Here is a 21,978-nt window from a genome sequence, read left to right as displayed (position 1 = left end):
ATCAAAACTCCCACACTGATTTCTTCGGACAGAGAGATGATGAGCTTCAGTTTTTGAAATATGACAACCCTACTATATGCATATATATCTATATACTTTTGTATTTTGTTAGGAACATTCTTGTTTTTGTCGATGGGGGCGAAGCTGAAGAATGGGAAAAAACAAGAATGTCTCCTTTAAATAATAAATCATTTCCCTGCCTTATAAAGAGGGTGGAGAATTTTGAGAGGTGGTTTGGATACAGCTCAAGCCCAAAGCAATTCTGGTGGCTGCTTTAGGGCAAAACCGGGGACCTATTTTGTATCAGAGCCATAGAATCTTTTCCCCTACCATGTTTCCTCGCTGCAGATTTCTCCACCTCCATGAGAAGCTATTTGTGGCAGGGGGAGTGGCAGTATTATATATCCCATTGGTCCTCTCAGCCATGAAGGAAGGAATCAAACAGAAACCTTTCTGAGCGGCATCGCTGCAAAGGCAGCTCTTTTTCAGGGCACCTGCCCCAGAGCCTTTGCCTCTCCACAGAAGCCTTTGCTTCTTTTTCAAAAGGAGAATTTTCCTGCCGTCCCCATTTGAGAAAGAGTTTGATTTTTCTGCCTTGGCTTTATTTTTATTTCTTGCTTCGGGGCAGAAAAGAAAGAACGAATTAAGAGTCTATTGCAGCAGCCCTACTGAACAGCATCCACTTCCATTTTGGGCTGTCCATTGTTGCGCTTTGCTTTTTAATACAGTGGTACCTCAGGTTACATACGCTTCAGGTTACATACACTTCAGGTTACAGCCTCCGCTAACCCAGAAATAGTGCTTCAGGTTAAGAACTTTGCTTCAGGATGAGAACAGAAATCGTGCTCCGGCGGCGCAGCAGCAGCAGGAGGCCCCATTAGCTAAAGTGGTGCTTCAGGTTAAGTACGGACCTCCAGAATGAATTAAGTACTTAACCTGAGGTACCACTGTATATATTTTTTAAACTCCTCCCATCCAAAGTGACTGCAGGCATCATTTTTGCAAGAGGGGGCCCTCTTCTGTTGAGTGGATGGCCATAATTCAAACCAGTGACCCAACTGGCAGAGTCCTTTTCCTGCCCCCCAAATAAAACTTTATCTCTAAATTACAGTGGTACCCCAGGTTACATACACTTCAGGTTACATACGCTTCAGGTTACAGACTCCGCTAACCCAGAAATATTACCTTGGGTTAAGAATTTTGCTTCAGGATGAGAACAGAAATCGTGCAGCGGCAGAGGGAGGCCCCATTAGCTAAAGCGGTGCTTCAGGTTAAGAACAGACCTCCAGAACGAATTAAGTTCTTAACCCGAGGTACCACTGTATATGGATGGGCATTTTTTGAAGAATGACGCTTCTCTATTCCCGAGAGCCACATTCCTCCGTGAGCATGTCTTCCAGGGGCCAAAATCAGTGTTGGGTGGAGCCACAGATTATGGCAGGCTCCCTTCCAGAGCACACGGCCCCTGTGAGGTGGCCCATGAGGGAATGTGGCCCTCAGGTTCCCCATCCCCTATTGAAAGCGTTCTAAACCCTACTTTTTGAGTCGGGTAGGCTCTCTCGCCATAACTATTACCTCCCGGAAGCTGAGTTTGCCGTCAAAGTCTTCATCCACCTCCTTAATCATGTTTTTCAGCCCCAAGTGTGTTTGGGGAGCCCCAAGTTTCTCCATCATCAGCTTCAGTTCCATCAGGTCAATGAAACCATCTTTTCCTGCGTCGTACCTGCGAAAAGAAGAAGAAATCTTGAATCAGACCAAAATGCCAACTACGGTTTGCAGACACAAAACACAGAACGGGGTTGCCTCTCTCTCAATAAGTTAAAAACCCTCGTGTCAAAGAGTTTCTAGTCTTTTTTTATATAATCTTTTCAATTAAAATTTTCCAAAAATAAAAAAATAAACATACAACAACAAAAAATACATAATCCAAATATTGAGATTACTCTGAATCTCCTGACTTCCCCCATCCCTTCCATGGGATTCAATTTTCAACTGCTTATAATTACTTCTACAATTTTCCTTCTTCCCATATCATCTATATGTTCTGTTACATTACAAGTATATTTAAAATCCTGCTAATGTTTTGACATGTTTACAATAATTTTGACATGTTTACAGTAATAAACATCTCCCATTCTTTTTTGAATTTCTTGTCTTCTTGATTCCTGAGCTTCCCAGTTAGTTTAGTCTTCTCCCTCTGAACCCGCTAAAGAATCACCTGTTCAGTTTAAAAAAACAACAAGAACTTTGCACAAGCTCTCTGCTCTTATCATTCCCTCAGAGTTTCCATCCACCCGTCTTTAAGGTTATTGTTTGGATTTATGTGGGCCTTTCCTTTCGCTGTGCAGTTACAGATTAACTAATGACAGAACAAGTTTCCTTCTTTACGCTTCTCCACCCAGTTTGCAAGTCAGGCGTGCTGCTTTTCCAAAGTTAATTGGTGGTGTTAACGGAAAAATCCGAGGGCTCCCTTGGACAAAAACAAAGACACCAACCAGGATAACTTGGAGCAAAACAGCAGCCTGTAGGCTTGGCCTTTATTGATCTGTTGCGACAGGGTGCTCCCCTCACTTGCAGGAGAGAGGAAAGACACAGAAAAAAATGGTGTGCAAGGTCTTATAAAGACTTTTGAAATTCCCATCCTATAGATCAAGACCACCCCCAGAAACATCATACATACATCACAGAAAGGAGAGGTTGAGGGAGGAGTTGTGGTGGTAACCTGAGTGTCCTGTCCCTTAGCCCCTCCCCATGAGTACTTTCCAGGTGACAGAGGGGAGTTTGCAGTTTCCTGCCCCCAGAGGGAAGAGCTGATGATTGTCCTTTGTTCCAGTCTGTGCTGAATCCACTCCCATATGCAAGTTCTTTGTGATCTTAATAGTCTTCTGTCTAGGACCATCAGGGTTGGCATAGCAACAGGGCAGGGCTCCTGTCAGTGGCGTAGCGTGGGTTGTCAGCACCCGGGGCAAGGCAAGTAATTTGCGCCCCCTAACACAGCCAGCACTGCAGTGAGAGAGAGTGAGTGAGCCAGGTAGGGACAGAGAGCTGCGAGTGCGAGCGCCCGCCCCCCCTGATGTTGCGCCCGGTGTGGCCGGGCCCCCCTGCACCCCCCACATTACGCCACTGGCTCCTGTGGTATGCTGAAGGGATTATGGCTGCCCTGTATCAAACCTTCCCCATTTTGTAGTCCTTCCTTCATGGAGTAAAATTAAAGTAGAACAGTGCAAATCCGATGTATGGTTGATTTTCTATGAATTTATAACAGAAGCGTAGCGTATGTAGTGTGTGTGAAGTTTGTACAAACTGAATGATTGGGGGGGGGGGTTCCTGCTACAGTGGCAAATGAGAGTAACGAAGACCGCCTGATTAGTACGAGACGGCAGTGCTAATGGCTCCAGGGCGGCCCGAGGCCTAAATGGCCACCAATCCAAAATAGCAACTGAGTGGGGGTAAGGCTAGTGAGCCTCTGGGTCCCCAACATGGCATATCTTCAGGGAGAGATGCCCAAAGGCATTGTGGGAGAATAAAAATGGCAGCTGCTGTTGAAACGTGAAAGGTTCTCTTAAATGAGTGGGGCTGTGTGTTATGTCAACAAATTTTGGGATCCAGTAGATTTTGAACTTGGCACCACACGAAAAGATCTATATGGACCCCAGCTTGGGCCGAGCTTCCCATGTTTGTGGGAGATTTGCTCCAGTTTGCATAGCACAAGTTCCTGTAGAAAGGTGAAAAGCAGAATTTAAGACTGGAAAGAATGAGAAACCAAGGAAGCTGAAACGGACAGATTCTTCCCTCTTTAGTATGGACTACCCGGAGACCTCAAAATGGAAGTGGTGCTGCAAAAACCATGGGCCAAAAGCTAGGCTGGTCTTGGTGACCTGTTCGATAATGCAACCCTAGTTAAAACTGGATTCCATTAGAAACAATAAATCAAGTCTGGGTGTTCCTGAGTGTTCCACAACTATGCTTTGGCCATATTTTTTACATAAGGATGTCAAGGAACAGTCCTAAGTCTTCACCAGTTTTGTTTTGTTTTGGCTTCCCAAACTCCAGATCAGAAACCAAAGAGAAAGCTGAGAGTCTCTTATCTAGGGTTGCCATATGTCCGAATTTTCCCAGACATCTCTGAAAACGACGGGATAGGCATCTGAGAGGAATTTCAGGAAATTGGCAAAATGTCTGGGGTTTTGTAACTTTTCCAAAAATAGCTCAACTTTCCCCCCAAAAGTTTTTTTACTTCTTGAAATATGGCAATCCTACTTTTATCAGAACTGCAAGGGTGTTCTTTGCATTCCGGTTCCAAGATAGGTCTTTTCGTGAAGTCTGCAGCCTTTTTTAAACCAGCCAAAGGGCAAATATATGCAGATCAGAGCTTTGCCCTGTGGGTAAGGGCAGTGTGCATTTCCATGACAACCCGTTTTGCTTCAGGACAGAGCAAACGCATGTAGTCACATCAAACCTCTTGTATATTAACCCTCAAAGGTACGCAGTGCAACCTTGGCTTGCAGCCTCTGTGCAGCACTTGATAACTGGAGAATCCTTCAAAACTCAGCTTCCCCAACAAAGCTTGCTAATCCTCATGGGTACAGATAGATGTCTGAGGCACACAGGAAGTGTCTGCAAAGGACGCCAGCCCTCCTAAAATGGAGCTAACCAGAAAGTGTGAGACAACATGTCCTTTGCACATGTCATAAATATTCAAATATTTCTTTAAAAATGTTGCAGAAGACACTTGCAAAAAAACCCCCAATAACCCTCCTGTCCTCACCTATCTGGAGGTGCCCTTATTTGGATATGAGCTGGGAAGAGAGCAGTTCAGGATATTTTAAAAATAATAATAATATAAGTTGTGTGTCTTTGCTTCTCAATTTGTATTACGTTACTTTATGCACTGTGACTTGCTGTTATTTTTTATGGATTATATTTTAGAAATTTTTTGTTGTAATTGTTAGGATTGAATGCTGGCATTTAATTTTATTGCGTACTAGTATACTAGTCTAATGGATTGTTGAATATTACTTTATTTGGTATGTTGCTTATTTTGAAGTTGTTTTTATTATGGCATTCTTGTATTGGGTCAGATTGTTAAAAGGTGTGTGATCTATGTTGTTTCTTCAGCTTGTAAAACCACCCTGTGTTTGGTAATATAGAAAGGCAGTATACAAATTAAAGGTGAAATGAAATGAAACCTAATTGCAACTAAAACCAGTAGCTGCACTTTAAGTAGGAACTATCTGGAGGCTATGGGAGGTTGGGGTCACCCTCCACTTGGCCTCATAGTCCCCTGTTGCTCTGGGAACATCTGAAAACTCTCCAACATTCCGGATTTGATTTTTAAAATTTTATTTTCAACTCACTAATATTTGCACTGAGTGTTTTCCAAACCACTGGAATCATCGCCAAACCGCTAAATGGACCCTGGAGGGTTTTTAGGTTCTCAATGGAGGTGGTTGCTTAGTACTTGAAAGGATGCATTCAGTGCACCAAATTGATGCTTTGCAAACCTGCCTTGCTGCGGTCCGGTGGAGGTCGGGGCTAATGACATCCTTCAAAGACTCCCTGATGATAACAGATACTTTCAATACAAAGCTTCCATCAAAAGATGACCGCTAAAAAACTACCAAACTCGCTCCCCACAAGAGGTAGTGATGGCTGCCAACTTGGATGGCTTAAAAAAAAAAGGATTAGGCAAATTCATTGAGGATATGGCTACCAATGGCTACTAGCTAGGATGAATATGCTCTGCATCTATGGCCAGAAGCATTATGCTTCTGAACAGCAGTTGATGGATGGGAGAGCGGTCTTGTGTTCAAATCCTGCTTGTGGGCTTCCCATTGGAGCACCTGGTTGGTCGCTATGATAACAGGATGCTGGACTAGGTGGGCCTTTGGCCTGATCCAGCAGCAGGGCTCTTCTCACATTCCCTTGCATCCCTGACAAGGATCATAGAATCATAGTGTCAGGGGTTTAGGAGCAGAGGCACGGGCAAGGGAGGAAACAGAGAGCGAAGGGGAGGAGGCAGAAGAAAAGATGAGTGATGACGACGACCCGAGATCTCCTAGTCTTTCCAGTGAATCAGAGGATTCACAGAAAGGAGCACCAGTGGCCAGGGCAAGGGGGGAGTCTAGGGGGGCACCCCAGGAAGATAGAGCCAGAGGGGACTCAGGGGGGAGCAGCTGGAAATCGGGACCAGCGTCACCGCCAGGAAGCAGGGAAGAGGAAAGGAGCCAGGGGGGAAGCGCTGGCAGCTCACCACAGGAGGGAGGGCATGAGTCAGGAGTGGCCACACCTCCATCGGGGAGCGAAGAAACGGTTAAGAGGAAAGTGGAAGGTTGGGCGCGCGCGCCAAGTTCAAATGCAGAGGAAGGTGGCGCAGTAAGCAGCCCCGAAAGGGAACCAGGTCCTAAAGCCCGGCGCAAGGAGGCAGGAGGGTCCGGGTCAGCGTCAGAAGAATCCCGGAAGGAAGAAGCCCCGGGGGGTAGAGGGACCCAGAGGAGGACAGTCAGGCGGAAAAGGTGGAGCAAGGCTAGGATATTAAGTTGGTGCACACGGGGCGGAGACTCAGACGGAGCTTCGCCGATCTAGCTACTAGACGTAGAGTTGCGCGCAGCAGCGTGAGAATGGAAACTGTAATTCAATAAAGACTTTTACTTAATGATCGCTGGCTAGCGTGATCCTCTGTGAGCTAGGATCTTCAAGCAGCTCTGACAGTAAGCTCCGTCTCACGATTGTGGGCATCTACAGCCTCGAGGAGGGGAGAGAAACAGGTGCTTACTAGCGAGCTCACGAACGGCAGACGACATGACGGCTGAGCAGCAGATAGAGGAACTCAGAAAAGCAGTGGCACAACTGAATGCCGAGGCTCTCGCATCCAGGAAGAGAGAGGAGGAGGCAGCTGCCGCCTGCAGGGATCTCCAGGTCAGGTTAGACGTGCTGACAAAGCAGACACCCCGGCAGGAGGGAATTGGGTTGGCGAGACGGACAGGCGGGCTGGTCTCTCACTTCGATGGGAACCTGCAACAGTATCCCAACTTTAGAGCCGACGTACTGTGCGCACTGCAACTGCTGCATAAAGACTTTAGAGATGAGCAAGAGAGAGTGGGATTCATCATGTCCCATTTGCATGGGGATGCTAGAGCATGGCTACGCAATTTATGGAGAGATAAGGATCCGGCGCTCCAGAATGCAGATGCCTTTATTAAAGCGATGGATGGGTGTTTTTTATCAAGTATTGACGTGGATCTTGCACGGAAGGAGGTGCATGGGCTGAGACAAGGGAGGGCCAGCGTCAGGCAGTATCATGCCCGCTTTTTCGCCTTGGTCAGTGCCCTGGAATGGGACAGAGATTCGGCTCCTGTAAGAGACCTCTTTTGGGAGGGGCTGCACAACTCGATTAAAGATGAGATCGCGAGGGGGGAGAGACCCCGAACCACCCAGGAGGTCGTTCAGAGGGCACTGGCAGTGGGGGTGAGGCTGGAAGGACGTCCGTGGAGCAGGGACGAAGGGCGTGGAGGGCGCGAACCAGCCAGGGGCCCCTCCTTCCTTCCCAGAGAAGCAGCGCGGGCGCAATCCACGCCTCCGCCAGGAGGAGGAGCCGAACCTATGGAGGTGGGAGGTGCAAGGGCTCAGTCAGCAACCAGAGCCCTAGCACCGGCAGCAGTGAAAGCGAAGCCTCCTAGAGGGAACAGGAAGTGTTACGTCTGTGAGGAGCCAGGGCATATGGCAAAAGAGTGTCCCCAGAGGCTCCACAAGCTTACTGCAGCCTCGGCAATGGTGACTGCAGCAACGCAGCAAGGGGGACCACAGCAGGGAAACGAAGCAGTCTGGCTGGAGGAAGAGGCCCTGGGGCCCAGCCAGACGTGTTAGTGACGCAGTCCCCAGAGGTTTTACAGCCCGTGAACCCCCTCCCGCCCAAACCAGTGGTGAGGCTCACCGCATCTCTCCAGCTGCCCAATGGAATCACCACTGACGTGCCCATCACAGTTGACTCGGGCAGCAACGCGGACTTTATAGGGCAGGACTTTGTCGACAAGCACGCTATACAGTTGCTGCCGGCCACACTGCCCCTGCAGGTTGTCACGGTGGATGGCAGGGAGTTGCTAGGGGGGCAAGTGGTGAAGCAGACGCCGCCCATGGCGATGCGACTTGGAAATCACAAAGAAATCATCAGCTTCAATGTCACTCAACTATCGGATACGCCCATTGTATTGGGAATGAGTTGGCTGGACAAGCACAGCCCAACGCTGGCTTGGTACCAGAGGCAGCTGATCTTCGGCTCTTCCTTTTGTGCTGAACACTGCATCGTGCCCCGGCAGGAAGGAGAGGAAGAGGAGTCACAGCTGCTGCTAGGCACGCTGCAAGCGATTCCCCACAAGTACGCAGAATTTTTGGAAGTTTTCTGCGAGAAGGAGGCAGACAGGCTACCCCCTCACAGACCATATGACTGCAAGATTGACCTGCTGCCGGGGGTGGCGCTGCCTAAGGGGAAACTGTATTCCATGTCAGAGGACGAGCTGCAGGAACTCAAACAGTTCATAGATCATAATTTGGAGCGCGGTTTCATCCGAGAGTCCAAGGCAGCGGGGGGCAGTCCAGTATTCTTTGTTAAAAAGCGAGACACGCCCCAAAAAAGACTGGTCGTGGACTATCGCATTTTAAACAATGGGACCAAGCCGTCGGACTTCCCCATGCCCCGAATCGACGACCTCCTGGCGAAGGTGCGGAAGGGGAAAGTGTTCACCAAGTTAGACCTGCGAGGGGCGTACAACCTCATTCGTATGCGGGAGGGAGATGAGTGGAAGACGGCCATGTTCACGCCACTGGGTACCTACGAATACAGAGTTATGCCCTTTGGATTGCAAAATGGCTCCCACGTTTTTCAAGCTTTCATGCATCACGTGTTGGCGGGACTTCTCTACAAGACGTGCGTCTGTTTCTTAGATGACATCCTGATCTTTTCGGAATCGCAGCAGGAGCATGACAGACACGTCAAGGAAGTGCTGACCAGACTAAAGCAACATAGGCTCTACGCCAAGCTGGAGAAGTGCCAATTTGACGTGACGGAGGTGGATTTTCTGGGCTACAAGTTGTCTGACAAGGGGCTCGCCATGGACAGCGCCAAGGTTCGCGCGGTATTGGATTGGAAGAGTCCACGCAACCGGAAGGAGGTCCAGAGGTTTGTCGGCTTTGCGAACTTCTATCGCAAGTTTATCAAGGGCTTCGCTATGCAGACAGCGGCCATCACAGACACGCTTAGCTCCAAGAAAAAGAAGTTCGTTTGGACAGAGGAGGCGGAGCAGTCCTTTCAGGCACTCAAGCGTCTCTTCGCGTCGGAAGAGCAGCTGCTTCACGTCAACCCCAGCAGGCCGATGAGGGTGGAGACAGACGCCTCGGACAGAGCCGTGGGGGCGGTCCTGCTGCAAAAGGACCAGCAGGGGGTGTGGCGACCGGCAGCGTTTTACTCCAGGAAGCTCAGCAAGTCCGAGCAGAACTACACCATCTGGGACAGGGAGTTGCTGGCCATTCATGCAGCGTTCAAAGCGTGGAGGCACTTCCTGATCGGCGCCAAGCACACGGTGCAGGTTTGCACGGACCACAAGAATCTGGAGCACTGGCGCACGGCACAGTTCCTAAACCAGAGGCAGATACGTTGGGCTGAGTTTTTTGCGAACTTCGACTTCCGCATAGAGTATGTCCCGGGGGACACTAACATCATGGCGGACGCCCTCTCCCGTAAGCCACAGTATCTGGAGGACGCAACGCCAGCGGCCGCCATGCACATCTTCGCACCAACAGTATGGGCGTGCGCCGCGGCCACCGTGGACCTGGAGGCGGTGCGACGAGCGTTGCAGGATGACTCCTTCGCACAAGCAAAGATGGCAGAGGTGCAAAGGGGCACGGCTGCGGCCGACGGTTTCCAGCTACGAGATGGATTGCTCATCCGTAAAGGGGCCATCTACGTGCCGGGAGACGACCTTCGCGCCAAGGTGCTGCAGCAGCTGCACGACGCGCCCACGGCCGGGCACTTTGGCAAGGAGAAGACGGTGGAATTAGTAGCCAGGGATTTCTGGTGGCCTGGAATGAGAGGGGAGGTCGCAGACTACGTGGCGAGGTGTGACACCTGCCAGAGGGCCAAACCAGTGCACAAACCGCCGGCCGGACTGTTGGAACCGCTGCAAACTCCGGTCGAACCTTGGGAAAGGGTGGCCCTGGACTTTGTCACGGATCTGCCCAGCTCGAGGGGCAAGACGGCAGTGCTGGTGGTGGTAGACCTGTTTTCCAAGATGGCGCATTTCATTCCGTGTGCTAAGGTGGCCACGGCGGAGCAAACCGCCAAACTGTTCATAGACCACGTGTTCAAGGTTCACGGTCTGCCACGGTCTATTCTGTCCGACCGGGGGCGGCAGTTCATCTCGAATTTCTGGCAGAAGCTGATGGGCTTCCTGAACGTCAAGATCAACCTGGCGTCGGCGAGACACCCGCAGACCAACGGGCAAGCGGAGCGGGTCAATGCCATCATGCAGCAGTACCTGAGATGTTATGCAAATCAACAGCCTGCGACGTGGGTGGATTACCTGCCGCTTGCCGAGTTCGCCTACAACAACACGAAGCACGTGTCCACGGGGGTCACGCCGTTCTTCGCCAACAACGGGAGGCACCCCAGAACCTTCCCGGGACTGGAAAGAATGGGAGAGGGGGAGCCGCAGACAGCAGATGCGTTCGCGTCGGAGCTGCAGGAAGTCCACGATCAGCTGAGGCGCCACCTGGAGCTGGCCAAGCACGCATACAAGGTACAAGCGGACAAGCACAGAAGGGTTGGCGAAGAGCTCCACGTGGGAGACTGGGTTTGGTTAGCAGCCCACGCAGTGCCGGCCAGGTCGTTGGCCAAGAAGAAACTAGGGCATAAACAACTGGGGCCCTACCAAGTCGAAGAGCAGGTCAACCCGGTAGCGTTCAGACTGGCACTTCCGGAGGGTTCCAGAATGCATCCGGTATTCCACAGATCGGTGCTCACTCCCTACAAGGCACCGCACAGGTTCCAGGAACCCGGAACGGCGCCGAGTCCGGTCAGAGACAGAACAGGGCACGCGGGAGTGGCACAGAAGGAGCGCATCAACGAAGTCACGGAGATTTTGGACTCCAGATGGGGGGAAGAGGGGGTAGAATACTTTCTCGCCAAGGAGGGCACCCCGGCCAGTGCGAACAGCTGGGTGCCAGGCTACGCCTTGGACGAACCTCTCCTCAAAGACGAGTTTCATGCCCTCTTCCCCCATAGACCTATGCCAGCAGACTTTTTCGACGACTGGCTTTTCACGCCCACGCTTTCGGCCAGCACTTTCCGGGGGTTCGACTCGGACGAGGACCCGACACAAGACGTCCGTTCCCCGGAGGGGTCACCCTCGGGATCTGCATCAGAACCCTCGTATTGGTGGGACGATAGACCAGAGGAGCAGTTCCGCAGACGGTGGCTGGAAGGCCCAGGACGAGCAACACCGCCAGGAGGAAGTGAGGGAGAGACGGACATGGACGTTTTCGGGGACGACCCTGGTTTCGAGCACGGCGGCACAGAGATGGAAGCGGAGGTGACCGTTGTCGACGAGAGCAGGGAGGAAGACCCGCGAGACTTCAGATGGAGACCCGCCACGGGAAGCGACCGATATCCGACGTTCGTCCCTTTGCAACAGCAGCCCCCAGCTCCAGCACCGGAAGGAGGGGAGGGGGGAATGGGGGGCTTCGAGGGGGGGATGGATGTCAGGGGTTTAGGAGCAGAGGCACGGGCAAGGGAGGAAACAGAGAGCGAAGGGGAGGAGGCAGAAGAAAAGATGAGTGATGACGACGACCCGAGATCTCCTAGTCTTTCCAGTGAATCAGAGGATTCACAGAAAGGAGCACCAGTGGCCAGGGCAAGGGGGGAGTCTAGGGGGGCACCCCAGGAAGATAGAGCCAGAGGGGACTCAGGGGGGAGCAGCTGGAAATCGGGACCAGCGTCACCGCCAGGAAGCAGGGAAGAGGAAAGGAGCCAGGGGGGAAGCGCTGGCAGCTCACCACAGGAGGGAGGGCATGAGTCAGGAGTGGCCACACCTCCATCGGGGAGCGAAGAAACGGTTAAGAGGAAAGTGGAAGGTTGGGCGCGCGCGCCAAGTTCAAATGCAGAGGAAGGCGGCGCAGTAAGCAGCCCCGAAAGGGAACCAGGTCCTAAAGCCCGGCGCAAGGAGGCAGGAGGGTCCGGGTCAGCGTCAGAAGAATCCCGGAAGGAAGAAGCCCCGGGGGGTAGAGGGACCCAGAGGAGGACAGTCAGGCGGAAAAGGTGGAGCAAGGCTAGGATATTAAGTTGGTGCACACGGGGCGGAGACTCAGACGGAGCTTCGCCGATCTAGCTACTAGACGTAGAGTTGCGCGCAGCAGCGTGAGAATGGAAACTGTAATTCAATAAAGACTTTTACTTAATGATCGCTGGCTAGCGTGATCCTCTGTGAGCTAGGATCTTCAAGCAGCTCTGACACATAGAATTGGAAGGGATCCTGGGGGTCATCCAGTCCAACCCCCTGCAATGCAGGAATAGGCAGCTGTCCCATATAGGGATCGAACCTGCAACCTTGGCGTTATCAGCACCACGCTCTAACCAACTGAGCACACATAAATATGTGATATTTATTATTAGGGCATCATCCTCCATGTGCAGGGATTGTTAGGGCTTGGCCCAGGCCGCATGGTGAGTTTGCAGCAGGCCCGAAATTCGAACTCAGGACCTCCAGATTCAGTCTTTTTCTCCCACTTTTTTTTTAACCCCAGTGTGACAGTTATATAGACCTGATTTAAACCCACTACCAGCCTTAACTTGCACACAGGATTTTTTCGGTGCTTCTAAACAGGCGAAACGCTTCCGACATCATTCTGTTTGGTGACTAATTGACAGCTCTGCCTGCGGACCAACCACAAGAGATTAGAAGGAAGAGGCCCACTAATCTAACCTAGCTCTTTGCTCCGGGAGCAGGAGATTAACGCCCGCGACTATTCTGCAAAGCTGATTAAAGCTAGATACATGTGTGCAAATTGCTCGTACCTGGTTTAGTGGGGAAAACTGGGTTTTTTCTTGGGATGCCAAGGAGAATGGCTGCGTTGCTTTGAGTGCACGGCCACTGAAATCATAAAGTGCTGCAGCTGCTTTGCCCGGACGAGAATTTGAGGAGGAATTAAGTGAGTGTTGAAAGAGGTTCCACTGTACATGCAATTCGCCCTTGTCCCTGGCCATATTGGCAGAGGCTGATGGAGTCTCAGCAACACCCAGAGGTCCAGAGGCCCCTGCTTAAAGGGGACAGTCTGAGGAATCGTGGGGTGGGCAGCTGAAGGGAGATGGACAACTGTTGTCAGAAGAGTGACCTCTGAGGGCCGCACGACAGCAGTGGGCGGGGCCCGAGGCAAAAGTGGGTGGAGCAACAAATGCAGATTTGACTTAGTAATGTAGGTTAGTTTCTACAAACATACACACACCTCCGTCCACTGCCAAGGCAAGCAAGAGGTTTTAGCAGAGGTGAAGCAAGCACATTGCAAGTCAGACACTCCAGGGCTGGATCTACACTGATTGTAAAACGGACCACTCCTCTACAGAGCCCTCTTGTGGCACATTTTTATAATGCATTTTTAACATTACAACTGACCAGTGTAGATTTGCCCCAGGAGGGTGCAAAGTGTAGCTAGGAAAAGTTGCAAGGGCTAGTTAAGCGATGCCTGGAGGGCTATGCTCCCTGCCCCCATTCCTGACCTGAATTTCTCCACCTTTGATGTACAGTGGTACCTCTGGTTAAGAACTTAATTCGTTCCAGAAGTCCGTTCTTAACCTGAGGTACCACTTTAGCTAATGGGGCCTCCCGCTGCCGCAAGTGCACGATTTCTGTTCTCATCCTGAGGTAAAGTTCTTAACCCGAAGTACTACTTCCGGCTTAGCGGAGTCTGTAAGCCAAAGTGTCTATAACCCGAGGAGTTTGTAACCCGAGGCACCACCGTACTTGAAGGAACCTCCATATCCAGTGGCAATCTGCTGCTGAATATCAGCTTGGTTTCCAGACCTATTATCATCTTGGTCGCCCTCTGTACACCTTGTCAATATCCTTCTTAAACTGTGCTGCCCAGAACTGGACGCAGGACTCCAGGTGGGGTCTGTCCAGAGCAGATTATCTCCCTTGATCGGAGCACTCTACTTTTGTTGTTGATGCAGCCTAGAATACCATTACAGTGGTACCTCAGGTTACATACGCTTCAGGTTACATACACTTCAGGTTACAGCCTCTGCTAACCCAGAAATAGTGCTTCAGGTTGAGAACTTTGCTTCAGGATGAGAACAGAAATCATGTTCTGGCGGCACAGCGGCAGCAGGAGGCCCTATTAGCTAAAGTGGTGCTTCAGGTTAAGAACAGTTTCAGGTTAAGAACGGACCTCCGGAACGAATTAAGTACTTAACCCGAGGTGCCACTGTAATTTTTTTTTTGACACGGCATCACACAGTCGGCACATTAAGATTGTGGTCTACTAACTTCTTAGATCAGTGGTTCCCAACCTTTTTTTGGCCATTCATTTGGAGGAAGCCTAAAAGGCCATTAACTTGGTCTAACTCATTCTCGAATTGCCCCCCTTTAAAAATCAAATTGCCCCCCTGTGGGGGGTGTGCCCCACATTGGGAACCATGGCCCTGGATCATTTTTGCATGCACTGCTGTCAAGCCAGCTGTCTCCCATTCTATCTTTGCATCCCTTGCCTAAGTACAGAACCTTACATTTGTCCCTACTGAAATTCATTTGGTCAGCTTTGGCCCAGTTCTCCCATCTGTTGCGGTCATCTTGAACCCTGGTTCCCTCTTCTGCAGCTTTAGCAATACCCCTCCCAGTTTGGCGTCATCTGCAAAGGCAGACAAAACTGTCGGAATAAAGCAACTTCCTATGCAGGAGCGTTTTGAGTAATTGCGGGCTCCAACCTTTCCGGGCAGCGGTGCAGCAAATTTGCCATGAAGCCACCCACAGCTCTTGCAAGCTTACCTTTGCAACACATAGCAGAGGCTGAGTCATTTCCGACACAAAGCCCCGCATCGAGGAGTCTGAGCAAATTGGCAAGCGGCCCAGCGTAGCCCGGCTCAACCCGATCAAACATCCTGCTCAGATCGGTGCGGCATTTCAGAACAGACACAGGGTGGGGAAAGCAGATTTGGCAGACTTGCTCAAGAGATGCAGAAACTTGTGACTATTTCACAGTTTTCTGTGTGTGTGTGTTTTCACACCCCCAATCTTATAGATTGGAGGGGTGTTGGTTTACTCATCCACAGCTACCAACCTACTGGTCTGACTAATTTGCAGAAAGGCAAGGAAGCCGTAAAAGCTTTATTGCTTAATGCAGAGAGCAGAGTTCTTCCACGGGCTGGTACCAGGCTATGGCACAAATAAAGGAAACTTCTTGTTCCTACTCTGGGGGTTGGTAGGGGGGCAGCAGAAAGAAAGATTATTGCCTCTGGGCATCAGGCTGGCTAGTATTTATTCGCCTGTCCAGATTAGGATCGACAAACTGAGCAGGAGATGTGAGATATGGTTAGGGTGACCCATCTTAAAACATGACTGCTATGAATCATCCCATGTTGTCGGTGCCTGAACAAATGAAGGCAGCTGAAAGCACCCTGAATGCACTCAGATTGCCAAGCTGAGAGGTGTGGGTATCTCCCCCACTGCAGGGGTGGGGGACCTTTGGGTGCCTCCAGAGGTTGTTGGACTCCCATCAGCCTCAGCCAACATGACCAATGGACAGGGATGGTGGGAGTTGAAACCCACCACAGGTGGGGACCTCTTTTCAAACCAAGGGTTGCAAAAAGCATTATCAGAGTTCAAGGACAAATTACATTGGGGAGGGGATGTGGCCAGAGGAGGTTTCTTAGGGCCAGGTGGAGAGCCAGTGTGGTGTAGTGGTTAAGAGCGGTAGTCTCGTAATCTCGTGAACCGGGTTCGCGTCTCCGCTCCTCCACATGCAGCTGCTGGGTGACCTTGGGCTAGTCACACTTCTCTGAAGTCTCTCAGCCCCACTCACCTCACAGAGTGTTTGTTGTGGGGGAGGAAGGGAAAGGAGAATGTTAGCCGCTTTGAGACTCCTTAAAGGGAGTGAAAGGCGGGATATCAAATACAAACTCTTCTTCTTCTTCTTCTTCTTCTTCTTCTTCTTCTTCTTCTTCGAGGGCCTGAGGATTCCCCCACCCACCCATGTTCCGCTAGTACAGTGGTACCTCGGGTTAAGTACTTAATTCATTCCGGAGGTCCGTTCTTAAGCTGAAACTGTTCTTAACCTGAAGCACCACTTCTAATGGGGCCGCCCGCTGCCGTCGTGCCACCCAAGCACGATTTCTGTTCTCATCCTGAAGCAAAGTTCTTAACCTGAAGCACTATTTCTGGGTTAGCGGAGGCTGTAACCTGAAGCGTATGTAACCTGAAGCATATGTAACCTGAGGTATATGTTTGTTCACACATGCAAGCATTCTTCCCTCGACTAACTTGCAATGAACCAAACTAGTAGAAAAGGACTGCATTTGGGACAAGACAAAGCCTATGTCCTGGCAAAACAGTGCAATCCACCCCCACCCTCTCTCTGTTAAAAAGAAAGTATGAAATATTCTCCCAAGTATTCAGCTAAAATCAGGCTGCATGTGACATACTGCATTACTAAATCAATTACGGAGCCAAGTTGGACGGCAGCCACAGGGAGAGTTTCAGCTGTAGGGGGTGCCTGGAAGCATCTTTATGTCGGGTGGAAAAAACCTCGCTCCGACAGCCTCCTGCGTCAGCCCGGCTAAATTATTTGCGAGGTCCAGCCACTGTGCATCTCTGCGGAGCCTGCACAAGATTTGTTTCCTGTGAATTGCGCTCCTTAGGATGACAGAAGGGTATCGCTGCAGGCTTACAGCCTATTTAATCTATGTGCGGACAGATTCAGGTGTTTTGTAAAATCAGAACAATTATCATCTCAGGTCTGCTCTCGGTTAGATTTGTGGGTAGGCAGAGGGAAGTCTCACTGAGCTATATGAGAGGGGAAAGTCATAAAGTACCCTGTGGCATCTCAAAAGACTCACAAATGCATTATGTCATAACATATTTGTAATTCCATCATCTTCTTCCTTCCACTATATCTGTATTTTGGAAAGTTATTTGTCCATCTGCTCTCTATGCATTCAGATTCAAGATATCAGCACCAAATTTGGCAGGATGGTTCCAATCAAAGAGAAGGTTTGCATTAATGTTTGGATACAACTGGATGCCATTTTGAATCAAGATGGCAGATGGAAACTTATGAAACTGCATTGGTTTTAACCAAATTTGGGCAGGGCTGCACATTATAGTTTACTCAATAGAATTAGAATGAAAACATGGGTTTTCTTTCCATTTTGAAACTAAAACAATTTTTCCATTTATATATCTTAGTAGTTTTTTGTTTCTTAGAATTCCCAAGCAATGCCAGGTACTGTCTGTTAGTCTACTATATTACACATTGGAAAATCATCTGTCTGTCTGCTATGCACTGGGATGTCCCTTAAGATATTGTAACCATTTTTTTCAGTTCCTGGGACTGAAAAGCAGCATTTCACCTATTTGGGGACACAATTGGATGCCATTTTGAATCAAGGTGGTGAACTGAACCTTCAAAACTGCACTGATATTATCCGTTGATTTCAAATGTTCACTGATTTTTTGTTTTGTTTCTTAGAACTCCCAAACAATGCTGCATACTAGAGTGCCTAATAAATAATCTGCAGCAGACCCAGATGCCTATTCTGCCTCCATGTCCACCCTGGCAACACAGTCACAGGGCCTAATAATGCCATCCACAACATCAGGGGTTAATTCCCCAGCTCATTTTCCAATGTGCTATCACTTGCATTCTACATAGGACAAACAGGACCGTCTCTACAACAGGCATAGGGAACCAGTGGCAACCAGTCTGGATGTTGCTAGACTCCAACTCCCATCAGGCCCAACCAGCACAGCCAATGGTCAGGGATGATGGGAGCTGGAGTCCAGCAACATCTGTTGGCCTGCAGGTTCTATGCAAAGGATAAATGGCCACAAATCTGGCATCAAATGGCAATATCCAAGAAACTCGGTGGCAAAACATTCCAACCTCCCAGGAAATTCTGAAACTAAAGATGGCTGCAGACCAAAGCAGGGCAACTTCAAAGGGAGGGTGATGTGTGAAACCAGTGAACTGCAATAAATCAGGAGGTTCTATGCTATCACTGAGTCGGGACGATGGATTTCTATCCCATCACTTGTGTTTGTTGGCTAACCAATGCTGCCCTGTTTTTTTAATGAATGGCCACTGAATGTTTACTTTTCTGCATTTCATTTCCCTTCTGACTTGATTGTACCTTGAACTACATCTTCCCCAATCATTTACATATGTACAACCCCCCACTTCCACGATCAGACATACTCGTGTATGTCTTTACTATATAACAATATTGTAAGGCTGTCATCACGTTGCAGTGTCCGTGGCCGCTAATAGACAGCCACAGCGAGATGACAGAACAGCAGGCAGGCAAGCAAGAAGTAGTCCAGGCAAGCTGTTTAAAGGAGGGAGACAGTGCGTTTCAGAGAATGTCTCAGCAAACCGCTCTCTGATGTGCTCCTTTTCTCTGTTAAACTATGCTATTAAAAGGAGTTGGGGATCAGGGTGAGCTGTGAAGGGATGGGTGAGCTGTGAAGGGACGATTGTAGGGGGAGAAAAGTTGGCAAAGGTGTAGGTGGGTTTGACGAGGAGAGTAAGCAGGCAAAGCAGTCCCTAGTGTGTGTGAGACAGAGCACAAACCCCTGCCACACAGGATAGTACAGTGGTACCTCGGGTGGCGCTGTGGGTAAAACCTCAGTGCCTAGGACTTGCCGATCGTATGGTCAGCGATTCAAATCCCCGCGGCGGGGTAAGCTCCCGTCGTTCGGTCCCAGCTCCTGCCCACCTAGCAGTTCGAAAGCACTCTTAAGTGCAAGTGCAAGTAGATAAATAGGTACCGCTGTATAGCGGGAAGGTAAACGGCGTTTCCGTGTGCTGGGCTGGTGCTGGCTCGCCAGCTGCAGCTTCGTCACGCTGGCCATGTGACCCGGAAGTGTCCTCGGACCCCGCCGGCTCACGGCCTCTAGAGCGAGATGAGCACGCAACCCTAGAGTCGGACACGACTGGCCCGTACGGGCAGGGGCACCTTTACCTTGGGTTAAGAACTTAATTCGTTCTGGAGGTCCGCTCTTAACCTGAAACTGTTCTTAACCTGAAGCACCACTTTAGCTAATGGGGCCTCCCGCTGCCACTGCTGCACGATTTTTGTTCTCATCCTGAAGCAAAGTTCTTAACTCGAGGTACTATTTCTGCGTTAGCAGAGTCTGTAACCTGAAGCGTCTGTAACCTGAAGCGTCTGTAACCCGAGGTACCACTGTACGTCAAGTATCTGTAGTCCACGAAATCTTATGCCATAATAAATCTGCCAGTCTTTAAGTGCCACAAAAACACTTTGTTGCCTTTTCCTCTACATAATAGTTTCTTTCTGCTTTGGCAAACTAAGCAATGATAAGTGACGGCAAGTGAGAGCGGAATACTTAAGAGCTCTTGCAGGGAGAAAGTTGCTGTTTTGAGAGTGTCTGAGCAGGAAAAGCAATTGCAACAAGGGGGAGGACCTCCAGATATGGAAGGCGGCATGGGAAATACTGCAAACTGGCCCCAGCCAGAAAAAACAACAACTCAGTCTTAATAACAGAAAGGGAACAGGTCGCAATAAGAGGAAGGCGAAAATGCATATTACGGGAACGAAGAGACAGGAAGGCAGGAAACTTGATAGTTACGGTACGTCTCGTGGTGTCAGATGAAGAGGGAAAGCAGTTTTGGGTTTGTCACACCTTTGTCCATAAAACAGCAAATTTTGTGTCATGTGGATTTGGTTTAATAAGGCATGCTGTGTGTGGTGAGCTTGTTGTGGTCCTCTAAACCTTTTTTTTTTTTAAACCCTCATGAAAATTCTTCAGCATTTTAGTGCAAATCTCTCTTAAGGAACACAACTTTGTATGCAGTTTTAACTAACGTGCACATTTTGGCAAGCAATTTCCCCCAATAAATTGCGTTTTTGTATATTATTCTCACAAGTATATTCATTTTAGGCACATACTCTCCCCCCCCCCCCGCCGCCCCAATATATGAAAAACATACAAAACATTGGTTGAAGAAGGGTGGTTTCTTTCTGTTTCAGAAAGTGTGAATTAGATAAAGTTTGGCTTTAAATGTGAACTGAATTGACTTTCTCTCGCCCCCCCCCCATGTGCTCCAGATGTTGCTGAACTTCAACTCCCATAATCCCTAGCCACTGGCTATACTTGTTGGGGCAGATGGGAGTTATAGTTCAATAAAATCTGGAGGAGTATAGTATCACAGAATTGTAGAGTTGGAAGGAAATTGTAATCTAGTTCAACCACCATGGGTTCCCTACACCTGGTTCAAGAATAGTCAGCAGGGTCAGCCTGACCCCATCTTTATCTGGCTTCCTGGCTGCCCTAGTAAACTGTAGCCAAGATGTACACAATCCGACAATTTGGGATTTCACTAAAGTGGTGGGGTTTTTTTTCTTATTCCACTCTTAAGTTCCATTTACCACCTTTCGACATCAGTTTGTGATTTATCTTTTTAAAAAAGAGCACCACAGAAACCCACTAGCATTTTATTGCCCGTTCCCCCTAAAGCACACATTTCTGTGTGCAGTTTTGGCTTATATGCACATTTTTGCAAGCAATTTTCGCCAGTGCATTTATTTTTATTATGTTTTGCCTTGCCATGCACACTTCCCCCTAACAGATGAATCTTTGTACTCCTGCCTTTGATGGGAGAAGCGCACGGCAAAACTGGGGGACGTGAGGATTTTAAGAGGCGGCTGTGTTTTGGTCCACATTCTGTTTCGGGATGTGGAAATGAGGTAGTTTCGCATTGAAGTGCAAACCTACACCATAGATGATTCCACTTGAGTTGTCCCTTGTAAGGAAGCGTAATGGAACCCTGTAATCGTTTTACATCAAGTGTATTGTTACTACTGCAGCCTCGCAGGCGCCATACGGAGTCCCACTGCCTGTCTGTTTCTTGCAGAGATCTTTCTCAAAGCATATCCGTGGTTTCACACACTCCCTGTTAATGATCCTAACTTTGAAGTGGGGAATTGATGGACCTCCAGATGTTGCCCCCCCAACTCCCATCAGCCTAGCCTGAACATTTTTACCTACACACATTTGCACACCTCACTCTATCCAAGATCTTGAGGACCCTGGACCATCCATTTCTGGGCACCACAATTTTAGAAGGATATTGACAAGCTGGAACGTGTACAGATGAGGACAACCAAGATGATCAAGGGCCTGGAAACCAAGCCTGATGAGGAACGGTTGAGGCCGTTGGGTACGCACAGCCTGGATAAGAGGAGACTGAGAAGAGATATGATAGCCATCTTCCAATATCTAAAAGCCTGTCACATGAGAGATGGAACAAGCTAGTTTTCTCCTGCTCCAGACGGATCCAAACCAACAGATTCAAGTGACAGGAAAGGATATTTTGTCTAAATATCAGGAAGAACTTTCTGACAATAAGAGCTGTTTCACAGAGGCGTGAAAGGTGGGAGACTCTCCTTCCTTGGAGGTTTTTAAGCTGAGGTTGGATGGCCATCAGTCATGGATGCTTTAGCTAAGATTCCTGCATTGCAGGGGGTTGGAAGAGATGATCCCTCCCAACGCTACAATTCCGTGATTCTATGATCCCTGGGCTACCTGATCATCATTTGCTGCAGCATTTGGGTCATTCACACAACTAACTTTCGTAGGACGTTCCTGTTCAGCTAATATTTGATTGTTCCCTCTTAGCACAGGATTGCAAAAGATAGGTGACACAGTCGCTGCTACGCTGCTTTGCTACATCTGTGCACGTCCTCTCTGTTCTGCTGCA

The 21,978-nt window shown here is 49.4% G+C and overlaps 1 protein-coding gene across 2 annotated transcripts in view; it reads right to left on the bottom strand.

Annotated features, from left to right (window-relative positions):
• The window catches only part of EFHD2 (EF-hand domain family member D2), a 33,841-nt gene that overhangs the window by 6,275 nt on the left and 5,588 nt on the right, over window positions 1–21,978 (bottom strand). For both annotated transcript variants that reach the window (XR_014528430.1, XM_083513303.1), the window contains exon 2: window positions 1,576–1,723. Coding sequence is in view for 1 of the 2 variants with exons in the window: in XM_083513303.1 (XP_083369429.1) it covers window positions 1,576–1,723 (148 nt within the window). In the remaining variant the exon portion in view is untranslated. The remainder of the gene's footprint in view (window positions 1–1,575; window positions 1,724–21,978) is intronic.

Source organism: Podarcis liolepis (genome assembly GCF_965112155.1).
Source record: "Podarcis liolepis genome assembly, chromosome: 7".
In the NCBI taxonomy this organism is placed as follows: Eukaryota; Metazoa; Chordata; class Lepidosauria; order Squamata; family Lacertidae; genus Podarcis; species Podarcis liolepis.
The sequence above is the reverse complement of the archived record's forward strand: the minus strand, read 5'-3'. Positions and strand labels throughout refer to the sequence as shown.